We start from the raw sequence: 12,960 nt of genomic DNA, 5'->3' as shown, positions 1-12,960 counted from the left end.
GACTTGTCAGAGAATATATTTGATCACTAACAGGATAAAAGTTCTCAGGTGATCCAGTAACACAGTATAGTGAGCTAATGCATCCATTACGTAAGATGGCATTCACCAGGAACCACACTGTTAGAAAATCTACAGTCCATGGAGAAATGCTTTTTATTTACCTATGGCTGGAATTTAAGAAAATGGATGTTCCTGAAGGTAGTTGCCCCAAGTAGGTATACATTTAAAAAGGCTAGGGTTTAGAATGAACACAATAGAACAGTATACACTTAAGCTTTTTGAATGAAGTACACAACTCCTAAAGCACTGGAAAGACCTACACTAATAAATGTGGACAGCGAAAATAATTAAAGAAAAACTGAGTGGGTTAATTTCCTACGCAGGAAATTTAATAAAGGGACTCAAACTAGGGCAAAAGAGAGAGGAAAATCCACACTAGCCATTAATATGTTAGAATGGAATTTCAGAGGGGTGTTATAATTTCTTTTCTTTGTAAGTGATTTCCTGAGGACAAAAAGAAATTACATTCCAAGGAGAAAACTGACAATGTTTCTCTAAAATGCCAGGAGTTCACTCATTCCTGCCAACGTTAAGGCAGTGAAAGGCCATGGATATTTAGAAGGAGGGTCAATGACCTCACAGACAACAGTCAGAGGGAAGTTGATGGTCCTGAGCAGGAAGAATGGCGTAAGTATTGTCCCTTTAACATTGCCAAAAGCGTGAAGGCCATCATAGAGACATAAAACTTCATGGGTTACTGAGTGTTCTGATGTGCAGGGACAACAGGGTCTTTAAGCATAAATACTGTATAGTCTCCATGTAGCTGTCCCCTAACTGGAAATTTGCAACTGAAATGGATGTTCTTAAGAAAATCCTTTTTGATGTTACATAACCATATACACTGTAATTTCCTTTGTGTTTTAAAAGTTGGTTTTATTTCTTAAAAAAAAAACTATAAAATATTGTACATATTTGTTTTCCCCTACTTCTTCCAGATTTCTTTCTTCAGAAACTGATATAAACAAACATGCAATCCTCAAAAAAATATTCAACTACTGAAAAGAAGCTTAGCCAAAGGTGGGCATGGATAGAGCCTTCACTTATCCAATCAATTTTCAATTTTCAAATGAAATATATATATATATATATATATATATATATATATATATATATATATATATTATATTTTATATTTATGTTAGTATTATTCATCATTGTATATAACATATAGATATATTAATATTTTATTTGGTATTTTATGACCACATCCCCATCCAATCATCCTATTGAGTGCTGATTGTGTATACATGATCATTTTCTCACAGCTTCTTAAGCAAATTAGTATAAGGTGAAACATCTAGGTTAAAGTAGCCCAGAATAATATACATTAGTTCAATTTCCTTAAAAGACTTCAATGTACTTTAGAAGAAGATGACACATCTTCTGTTGAGGAAACTAGTCCCTGCCAATTCAGACACATCAGATGCTAGTGCTTCTTCTTCACTCACCTCAACAGATCTATCAGTGATATATGAGCCACCTTCTCAACATAGATTGCAAACATTCCCAACTACAAAAATAATAGGGACAGAAGTTTGTTCCTTGTTATGATATGAAAGATTTAAATGGATCAAGTACAGCATTTCAAGAAATTCTGTGTTTTGCCAAACATGCCACCATTTCCCTGACACCAACCAGGACAATGAGTTCATCGAGACAGGTTTAATGACTGGAAACACATGAGCCACTTATGTTCTAAACATGAATCTAACAAAGCACACTTATCTGCAGTGGTCAAAGTACAGGCCTTTAGAGAAAGCCACCAGTAGGAACGAGGAAATTTCCTTAATCAGCTGAACAGGAATGCACTGAGAACTTTTATTGAAAAGAATTCAGCACACATCAAAGTATTAAAGGACATTGTGCTTTTGTATGGCAAGCAGGATACACCATTATGTGAGTTCAGCAAGAACGAGGAGGCTGTTAATAAGGGCAACTTTCTGGAAATTTTCAAATTCATATGCAATCATGATCCAGAGATTAAAAATTTACTCGGAAAATATGGCAAAATTGCAACTCTTATGAGCCCTGATATCCAAATAAACTGCTAGAAATGGCTGTGTTGCTTTTTCTCAAAAAGACTAAAGCAGAGTTACACAAACAACTGGACGCATATTTTGCGATTTTGGTGGATGAATGTAAGGATTTGTCTAAATGGGAACTTATTGCATGAGATATCTTGCCCAGAGGGGACTGGGCAGTCTAATGGTCTGGAATCCCTACAGATTTTATTTTTTTCTCCAGCCGTCTGGAGTTTTTTTTTGTTTTTTCTGTCCACCCTGGCCATTGGACCTTACTCTTATTGTATGTTAATTAATGTTGACTTATTTTATTTTCTTATTGTGTCTTTTATTTTTCTATTCTTTATTATGTAAAGCACTTTGAGCTACTGTTTGTATGAAAATGTGCTATATAAATAAATGTTGTTGTTGTATCTTTACAAGGGTTTTTAAAAGAGGGAGCCATTGCGTTTGTTACAACAGGAGACATGACAATGAATCACATTGCTGAAAAGATTTTGGGGGTGGTGACACAACTACAACTGGACCCTGCATTGTGCATTAGCCTCAGTTTTGATGGACCCATGGTTATGTCTGGTAGTCGAGGTGGAATTAAGACCATTTTGAAGGAAACTTTTCCCAAAGTAATTTATGCGCATTACAACTTGCACCATTTAAACCTTGTACTTTGTACAGCATCTAAGGCATCTCCTGTTGTGGCTACTTTTTTTGAAATTTTGAACAGTCTGTATAATTTCATGACTGGGACAAATCAACAGGCGAGATTTTTGGAAATTCGAAAGCAACTGCACCATCACAGACTATGTCTCGACCTGGAGAGGTCTGCAGATACCCAATGGAGCTCGAAGTCCGGTTCATTACACATAGTTTTAACTCTGTTTGATGCATGATTGGAAACTCTCAATGAATTCAAAGACAGCACAGGTCAGACTAAAGTTGACGCAGTGACCCTACTTTCAGATGCAAACAAAAAAAAAAAAGTTTTTTTATTAGCCTCATTTTCAAAATTATTTGACATCAGTGATTTCTTGAGCAAAGGTTTACAGTCATCCTCTCTGTTAATCACAGATTTGTATTGATCTTACCGAAGATTTTAAAGACTGTGTCAGTGCACTCAGAGACAATTCAGCCAGTGAATTCACAACTGGGTTATGTTGTAACTATACATAGACTAGATAATTCATAGTGTACTGTAGTACTAAACACCGCCCTGTATAATTATAAAATATGCAAAAGACTTTTTTTGTTTTTTCTTTTTATACATCATATGTATTTTATTCCCTATGTGTGCTTTAGTAATAGGCCTACTGTTTGTTAAGGTCATGCATGTTAAGAATGTTGAATTGAGAAAGAGCTAGAGAGACAAAGAGAGAGAAAAATATTCACTTGTCTGCAGAGAGAGTGATTACTTACCTCAGCAGTGACATTCATGTCTCTGGTGACTCTTCCTATGATGTCAGTAGATGGATTGGGAGAGCAAGGGGAGGTCATGAGGTCGCTGGAAAGGATGAAGATCCAAGTCTTTAGAGTCCTGGAGCCTCATGTATAAATGGTGCATACACACAAAAATGTTGTGTAAGCCTGTTTCCACATTCAAATCGCGATGTATAAAACCTAAACTTGGTGTAAAGCCACGCACATTTCCATGGTAGCTCATACCCTGGTGTACGCAAGTTCTGCGCTCCGTTTTGTAGACTGGCAGCACCCAGTGTCAAAGCAGTGCTACGGTTCCAGTGTGGTTTCCCTTTCTTTTTTAGATCCACATCCCTGACATGGCTTTATAAATACACTGAAATTAGCCGCATATTGTTTATTAGTTTAATGCATCTGATTGTAATTAACCTGGAACAATATAATGGTCCACGGAATGGCCAAACTATTGCAAATACCATAACTGCTTTAGCGTTGTTACTCTCACTGCACCTTCTTTTTCTTCTTTCAGCTGCTCCCGTTAGGGGTTGCCACTGCAGATCATCTTTTTCCATATTACTCTCACTGCACCACTCAGAGCAGCTGATCAGAAAGAGAATTATAGGTATAAAACATCATGCAAACGCTGCCTCAGCCATGCTGCCTAATTGAACTGCTCTCACACGGCAAATACTTCAAAACCTTTCCTGTACAGACCTCGCAGTTCAGAAACAGTTTCATCGCAAGAACCATAAATGCACTCAATCAGTCCATCAAGTGCTCCTTGCAGAACTGTTTGTACTTATTAGTACAATCACCTCACTGTAAACTTGCACTACAGTTATAATATTGCACAACTTGAGCCACTTTATAAAGCATGTATTTACATATGATGACAATATCATTTTTAAGATGAAATGCAGCAAAATATGTTTATTATATTATACACATAAAACTTTAAATTAATTTAAATAATCTATATTGTTAATAATTAAAAATGTGAGGACACGTTGTCGCTGCACTAGCAAGGATCTGGTGCTCCGTTCACGGATTGTTACTGCCTCATGCTGTATGCTTGCTGGGACTGGCGTGACACTGGAAGAATAGAATAATTCAACATGTACTACGAAGATATTTCAATGTTCCTTAAAAGTTTTGAAGAATCGGTGTTATAAGCTTACAGATGGCTTAACGTCTATTACAGAGCTCATTGTGTGCCGATTGGGTATTTGAAGAAAGAAAAGTAAGGACAGGAATTGGGTGTTAGTACGTTTGAAAGAGACAATACTGCTGCAATAAATTAATTTAATCAAAGGTTGCACACAATCACTGTGCCACCATGTTCCCATGTTTAATAACATGCTTTAACTCCTATCATCATGAAAATTATATCAAGTATACATCTTAGTATTTTAATTATTCAGAGAGCTGTATAATAACTACAAATGTAATGGATTCTGTATCCTGTCAGAGGAAAAGAAAGCCCGGAAGCATGTAGTGATTCACACACATAGAGCACATAGAAGATCAAATACAAAACAAAGTATTTAACGTGCTACTTTAGTTACGATGGGATTTGAGAAACTAGTAAATTAAAAGATTTTAAGATGAAGTTTATGATGTTCTACTTTAATGACAAAATAAACTACATGATTAAAGTGGAAATTTCGAGATTAAAGTTGACATTTCGTGCTTTTTACCCACTGTGTGCTTATTTTTTTTTCTCTGTACCCTAATAAGCTTATATGAAACTCAGACTGTGGGCTACGACACGCCTTTTCACAGTGACTTTGATATCTGAATACTTCTTTTTTATTTCGGGCACTGAGCGATTTTGTGAACTTGAGCTTTTGAGTTTCTCCAACACTCTATGTCACTCGATCAACTTCCTTTTATTGTTTATACCACTGTTTAAACCAACAAATATGTTTTTCCTTTCCTCCACTTGGTATTCACTGAATTTCTTCTATTTCCCCCCGTGCTTTTGCCATTGCCTTTTCACAGAATGCTGAGCTTAAAGGCTATTTATATTTATTTGTATATTCAAAGAGGCGTAATTCTGGGAGGAGACGGGGCGGAACAGCAGGCGCGTGCACGTGCGTTACTTTTCACGCTGACCGGGATTTATGTAGTGGAAGAACGTGGAAGTTGGTATTCACACAGATTTTTGCATCTGGATTTTTTTGTGCGTAAGCACATTTCCGCTTTTGTGCTTACGCCATATTATAGTGTGAATTCTACGCACGTCGTTATGCATGAGGCCCCTGGTGCTTCCTGTTTTGCTATATGGTTGTGAGACATAGACGCTATCCAGAGACAAAGACTGGACTGCTTTGGTACTGTGTCTCTTCGGAGAGTCCTTGGGTACCACTGGTTTGACTTTGTATTAAAGGAGCGGTAGCTCATGGAGGCCCAAATGAGGCACATTACCTGAATTGCGAGGAAGCGTCAGTTATGGCACTATGGCTATGTGGTTCGATTCTCCTAGGTTGATCCGGTTCGCAGGATCCTCATTGTTGGGGACCCAAATGGCTGAACTTGGCCAAGGGGTTGCCCATGTAACACCTGGCTGTGGTAGATAGAGGGCCATTTCCGGAGGGTAGGAGTGGACTGTGTGTCTGCCTGGGGGGGGTGTGCCAACCAGGATCCTGAGCTGTTTTGTCATATGATGGGTGCGGCAATGTACTGTAACAGTGCATGCTTCCCAACCTGACCTGACCTGACCTGACCTGAAAGTGTTGCTCACTGTAGGCTATAACTGGTGTCTGTAGTTTGGGTGCTATAATGCCAGTTAAGTGGGGTTTTTTTTATTTGTTTGTTTTGTTTTTTACATTATTGTAAGGTCATACATTTAGTTTTCTTCTTATAACAGCCAAGAAGGATAGATTTTTATTTTCAACAGCTGGGTCTTTGAATTTGTGTGCGTATGTCTTCCACTGTGTGAATTACTGAGCAGGGTTTTATTAGAGGATCCACCTTGTTTGGCCGCTGATTGTCAAGTTCTATAAACTGTCTTACCTGGGTGAAATTTTATTCACCCACCTAGTTTCATATATGCCCATTTACCAACAAATTTCTGGCTACACTACTGATACTGAATCTTTTCTCTTCATGAACCAGGTTATGAACTGAACCAAATTGTGTAATTTGCAAAATCATACATTGCAGGGTCAGTTATCTATTAACTATTCATTTTAATTAAATGCACTACACAAGAAGCTACCAAAATGTGATCACCAATGCTTTATGTTCCTAAGAGTCACTTAAGTAGTGTAGCGGATGTTTCGTCTACATTTTCCAGTAGTCTGCATGTAAGCTGGCAATCAAACTGCAAAGAAGTGTCATTTATTAGGTATGTATTATCCAAAACAAGTACATGGGAGCTGGGGGTGAATCTGGCACCACCAGAAACTAGGCAAGTACTAGTCCTGTATGGGGTACCAGATGAGCAGAGCACATACTGAGCAAGTACACAGCCAGATTCACACAAACCAGAAAGATGTAGATTTGACAATTATCTTAACTGGGGTATCTGCTAGGATACAGTCAGGCTAGGAACAGAACCTGTATTTCTAGAGCTGTTAAGCAGCAAAGATTACCACTGCATTGCCGTGCCTCCTGACATAAAGAATACAACCAAGAGGCAACAATTTAAAAAAAAAAAATACTCTTTAAATGGGTTATTGTGAATTACCCCTGGTGGCACCCTGAATTTTAAAATATGGATTTTTAATCCATCCATTGTTTAGGATGGAAACAATCCTGATAATTTGTCTTCAGGTCTTCAAAGATATTTAACCTTGTTGAGGTGTACCGAGTATAGTTTATTGTCACTGTTTAGGGCTTTTTATTATGCAAAACAGATTACTTAGAAAACACAAGAGAGAAGGACTGGAACAGAAAATCTCATTATATGCAGATGACATGGTACTGTATATATCGGACCCAGAAAATTCTGTGCCTGCAGTCTTAGCAGCACTCACAGAATTTCAAAAGCTCTCTGGTCTCAGAATTAATCTGAATAAAAGTGTACTTTTTCCGGTGAATTCTCAAGCATATAATATTAGATTAGACACCCTACCTTTTATCATTGCAGAACAGTTTAAATACCTCGGGGTAAACATCACAAGTAAACATAAAGTTCTATATCAACAAAATTTCGTCGTCTGCATGGAAAAAATTAAACAAGACTTGCATAGATGGTCAACCCTTCATCTCACACTAGCTGGAAGAATTAACACTGTTAAGATGAATATTCTTCCTAAGCTCCTTTTTTTATTTCAAAACATACCAATATACATTAATAAATCGTTCTTTAAGCAATTAGATTCAACAATAACCTCATTTATTTGGAATTCTAAACATCCACGCATCAAAAGAGCGACCCTACAAAGACAAAAGGCAGAAGGCGGCATGGCTCTACCTAACTTCCAGTTTTATTACTGGGCGGCAAATATACAGGCGATAAGAACCTGGACACAAATAGAAGAACATACACAGGCATGGACCGCAATAGAAGTAAAATCCTGCAGTACTTATTTGTATTCCTTGCTCTGTGCTCCAATAAACACACGTTATCGGCAATACACTAATAACCCAATTGTGCTCCACTCACTTAGAATCTGGAACCAATGTAGAAAGCATTTTAAGACGGAGAAGCTTCTTTCTGTGGCACCCCTGCAAAAGAACCACCTCTTTCAACCCTCACAAACATATGCAGTTTTAATATCTGGAAAAAATTTGGAATTAACTTGCTTAGAGATCTTTATATAGACAACGTCTTTGCATCCTATGAACAATTACATTCCAAATTTAACATTCCAGCTACAAATTTCTTTCACTATCTTCAAATCAGGAACTTTGTTAAACAGAACCTTCCAGATTTTCCTCATCTTGCACCCTCATCCACGCTGGAAAAATTATTGCTCAATTTCAAGGAGTTAGACTCCATCTCTACAATATATAAAATCCTTTTACAATCCCTTCCTTTCAAAGATCCAAGAGGACACTGGGAAAATGACCTCTCAATTAATATATCAGAAAAGGAGTGGAAAGTAGCAATGCAGAGAATTCACTCAAGCTCCATATGCGCAAAGCATACAATTATACAACTCAAAATTATATATCGAGCACATCTGTCTCAACTAAAACTCTCCAAAATGTTTCCAGGGCATGATCCAACCTGCGAACGTTGCAACCAAGTCCCAGCCTCACTAGGTCACATGTTCTGGGCCTGCACCAAATTAACATTATTCTGGACAAAAATTTTTAATTACCTCTCAGACAGTCTTGGACTCACAATCCCTCCTAACCCATTAACAGCTGTGTTTGGGGTTCTTCCAGAGGGTCTTAAGGTGGAGAAAGACAAACAAATTGTGATTGCATTCACTACACTGTTGGCACGCAGACTTATTCTGATAAACTGGAAGAACCCAAACTCTCCTCTTTAAGTCAGTGGGAAACTGATGTGTTATATTATTTAAAATTGGAAAAAATCAAATACTCAGTTAGAGGATCTGTGCAGACTTTTTTCAAAACATGGCAGGATCTAATCAGTAATATTTTGAAATGATTTTATAAAGCACAGAGAATTTGTTGATTTAGGTATTTTTACAAGCCTTAAATTTTACACCGTTTGGCTTGCTCTCTCTCAGGGTGGGGATCGATCTGTTCTTAGCATAATTCTTTTTTTGTAAAACTTGATTGCTATGTATTGATTGTAATAAAATTAATAAATAAAAAAAAAAAAAAAAAAAAAGAAAACACAATCCATAAAATAATGTATTATTTTTCACCAGAAGAAGAGCCTAAAATTAAACTGTATTCATATAAAACAAAAGTATGATACCCAGTTTACTGAGAAAATGCAAAATTCAAAAATACTGCTATATTAATTCAATGAAAAAATGAGTGTACATATTGACCTTCACCAATTAGGTATGATCAGCTGTCTGGTTAACATTTTGGTGCAATATGCCGAAGACTGGCAATCTTTCTAACACTCGTTAGCTAAAAATAACAATCCTTTAGCTGGTTTTATATACACAATCAACAGAACAATACATTAGCAAATATAACGTATATACTATATTTACAATAAGAATATTAATTGCAACAACCCATTTTTATTTTCACATTTTCGTTTTCTTTAATCTTCTTTAGTGCACCGTTATTCTAGATGCAGCAAAATGCTAAATAAAATCGAAATGTACCTTCTTAAGAATATTCCCGCAGTAATAAATCAAAAAACCCGGTCACACGTGACAAGCTACCACTAGGAGCATCCTCTACAAAGAGAACCCGGTCGAAATTGAAAACCGAATTCGCGTTCTTACCCGCGTTTAGAAAGGTGAATTTGTCTGTGACAGGCATTCCTCCCGCAAAGTCGCATTTTTGCCTTGCAGCACGGCTGCATAAACGTACTAGACAGTTTGAATGAAGCACATAAGACTGGGACAGAGGACGCCATGATGCTGAGCCTGCTGCGTGCACGGCTGTCACACGCACAGTCCCCAAGAGCAGCTAGCTGAGCATCGCGATCTTAATTTCAGACTCCAGATAAAACAAGCTTTATTGGCAGAGCAGCTGCACGTGCAGTCTTAAGGCATCATGACTCGGGAAGACGAAACGGAGCACCTAACGGCGATGCGTTTTATTACACCTTTATTATACATCGATGCATTTTAATTACAAAGAATTATAGTTATAAACAAATCATTTCCTCTACTCACATGTCGTGATAATACAGTTTCGAAAACGAGAAGACATCATGAGACACAAGTTAAATGATACATATTTGTAACAGATAATCAAATCAAGCAAATAGAAGTTTTATATTAACTTTGTGTTACTTGAATAATTGTGGCAAGTGCGTCATTTACACAACACATCACCTCATATGGGCGATCCAGCATTATAACCTCTGCTTCCAGCTCACTTTGAGCCTATTTTCCTATATGCTAATAATGAATCGAATTACTCATAATCCGTTAGAGAATCCGTTTAGTGCAATACAAATTGTACAACAGCTCCAAGATAAAAAGCATTCAGAACCTTATACAGTACTATTCAAAGTTTTTTTTCTTCTTAATGTATTTTTCCAGTATTCAGTTGTGACACAGAGTCCGTCTCAGCTGCATTGGGCACAGCGTTGTCTTTGCTCACTCACCTGCACTTGGTGACTGCTGCTGGGATGTGAATAGGATAGAAATAAGAATTCTGGAGAAATGTATATGGGCATGATGAGATTATTTAAGTACAAGTGCTGTTCTTCTGGACTTTCTTTTCTAAAAATCACTTTCCAAAAAGTGAGAGCAGTATTTCATGAACAGTACAGTATATTCTTTGGGAATAATCAAAGATGAACTGGCACCTTATTCCCACCTTTCACCTGATGCTGGCTAGGATAGGCTCCAGCGACCACCTTGACTCTGGTCTGGATTGTGCTGATTAGACAATGACAAGTAATACAGTTTCTTTATACACAAACAGATTTTGCAATAGGGACTGGCAGCAAATATCCAGGGTTACACATAACCATATAACCTTAGTCTTCTCCATCAATAACGTAATGGTCACCTGTTTACTCTTGTAGCCCAGAGATATGTTTCTTAACTGACTGAGTGAGAATGGAAGTTTGTGTATGCAACTGCTTGGCCTGTGATGAACTGGCAGACAATCCTGGGTTGGTTTGGGCCCCTTGCTTTAAATTTTGGGGAAAATTTTAGCCCTAGGTGCAAAATGTATCATTCATGATGTAGTTTTTCATAGCCTTTTTCAAGAAGTGCTGTATGATAAGTAGTGCCTATCCTATGATGTTTAGAGAAAAAAGGTTGTAAAACAATAAAAGGTGTAATTAATGCAAATAATCTTGGCTGAATGTATGGTTCATTGGCCACATAAATCTTAATTCATTTTATCCCAATGTATTTCTCTATTTGTGTGTCAATAATTGTTTTAACAGTTGAGGTACCCATACTTTAAACAACTGACAGGTTTTTAAAAATTATCTTAATTAAATATTATTGCACCAGCTGATTTTTACATGTTGGCAATAGACTTAGGAAAAATAGTCTATAAATTATTGAAGTGTACACAAGTCTGAATAATCTTGTGGTACAAATATTAAGTTTAAAATATTAAAACCAACTGAAACAGTTAATTTGTGAAGACTAGTTTGTAGTGTATTTTGTAAAGTATATTACTACAGTGCTCTTTGATGGTGTTCATTTCATTTATGTTAAAGGCAGAAACATGTAGTGCACTGTTCTTACTCCCCCTCGAGCATGTCACATAAAGGTAGTCAAGGGAGAAAGGGCAAAAGAACAAGCTGACACCTGTCACCCCTAAAACTCCTGCTCTGCACCTTATTAATAGATGCTAATGCTAATAGGAACCTGGTGATGTTTGAAATGAAAAGGATAATGAGATGTTACTAAGAGAATTCAGATTCAGAATATGCTTTACCTGATCTGATTACATTTTCACCTAAGTCACAATTTGATGTAAGGTTTTAACTTTAAAATGTGTCTCATTGCATAATCTGAAGGCTCTAATATGCTAAATATATTTATCAGAGCTACATATTTTAAGCCAAAAAACAAAATGTGTAAACTAAATACAGTCAAGGTTGACACTGCAGAGACAGGCATGTGTTTTCCATAATAATACAGTCATAGAAGAAATTTGGCATAAAGAGAATGAAAGGAAAAGGAAAACATTATGAACCCTGTGCATTGGATTTTTTTTTTGTTTGTTTCTTTTGATAATTGTATTTGCACCCACAGAAAAATATCAAACCATTTAGCACACGTGTTGAAGGAAAAGCCTTAACGTTTTCTGAACAAGATTTTATTATTCAAGTCTATGGAAAGCCAAAGCCTGTCTTGGCACCAATGAGCAGGTTACTCATTGTGTATTTGTGCTTTGCAAAACAGTGTTCATTATGTAGTACGCTGGGCTTATTATTGGAAGTCTGCTGCATGCAATGTAATTATGTAGTACGCTGGGCTTATTATTGGAAGTCTGCTGCATGCAATGTAATTGGTGAAAAGAAAACATACAAGTAAATTGTGTTAAAACAAATATAACAAAGATCAAAGTCTTTTCTTGCTTAAACATAACCTGTCATTTCAGGATTAGGTTGTTAGCATCTGAATCACAGTGCCTTGCACATTGTTATATCTCCATCTACTGATATCAACTGGAATTGCAGGCAACATTCTCTTTCCTCTCAGGAGGTAAATACAATGACATTACTTGCCAGGTCCTGGAAATATTTACAGCTCAACGACAGCTGAAAATCTGCCTAATGATGCTCTGGACCAGCCAAATGAATGACACTGTGGATGTCCGGGAGGAGTTTTGGGTTTGTAGATTTCTGGGATTGGTTCCACTTATGTTTTGCCACATTTTTCCCCCCTTGAAGTTTTTCCAGCTTTTAATGTTGGGGGTTCCCCCTTGTAGTTGT

General features: G+C 37.0%; 1 protein-coding gene across 4 annotated transcripts in view; it reads right to left on the bottom strand.

The window, feature by feature from the left end:
* The window catches only part of LOC120527431 (probable bifunctional methylenetetrahydrofolate dehydrogenase/cyclohydrolase 2), a 50,186-nt gene extending 40,133 nt beyond the window's left edge, over positions 1-10,053 (bottom strand). For all 4 annotated transcript variants that reach the window (XR_005633330.1, XM_039750839.1, XM_039750841.1 and 1 more), the window contains exon 1: positions 9,827-10,053. Coding sequence is in view for 3 of the 4 variants with exons in the window: in XM_039750839.1 (XP_039606773.1) it covers positions 9,827-9,960 (134 nt within the window). In the remaining variant the exon portion in view is untranslated. The remainder of the gene's footprint in view (positions 1-9,826) is intronic.
* Positions 10,054-12,960: the final 2,907 nt, after the last annotated feature.

Source organism: Polypterus senegalus, chromosome 4 (assembly GCF_016835505.1).
Source record: "Polypterus senegalus isolate Bchr_013 chromosome 4, ASM1683550v1, whole genome shotgun sequence".
NCBI lineage: Eukaryota > Metazoa > Chordata > Cladistia > Polypteriformes > Polypteridae > Polypterus > Polypterus senegalus.
The sequence above is the reverse complement of the archived record's forward strand: the minus strand, read 5'-3'. Positions and strand labels throughout refer to the sequence as shown.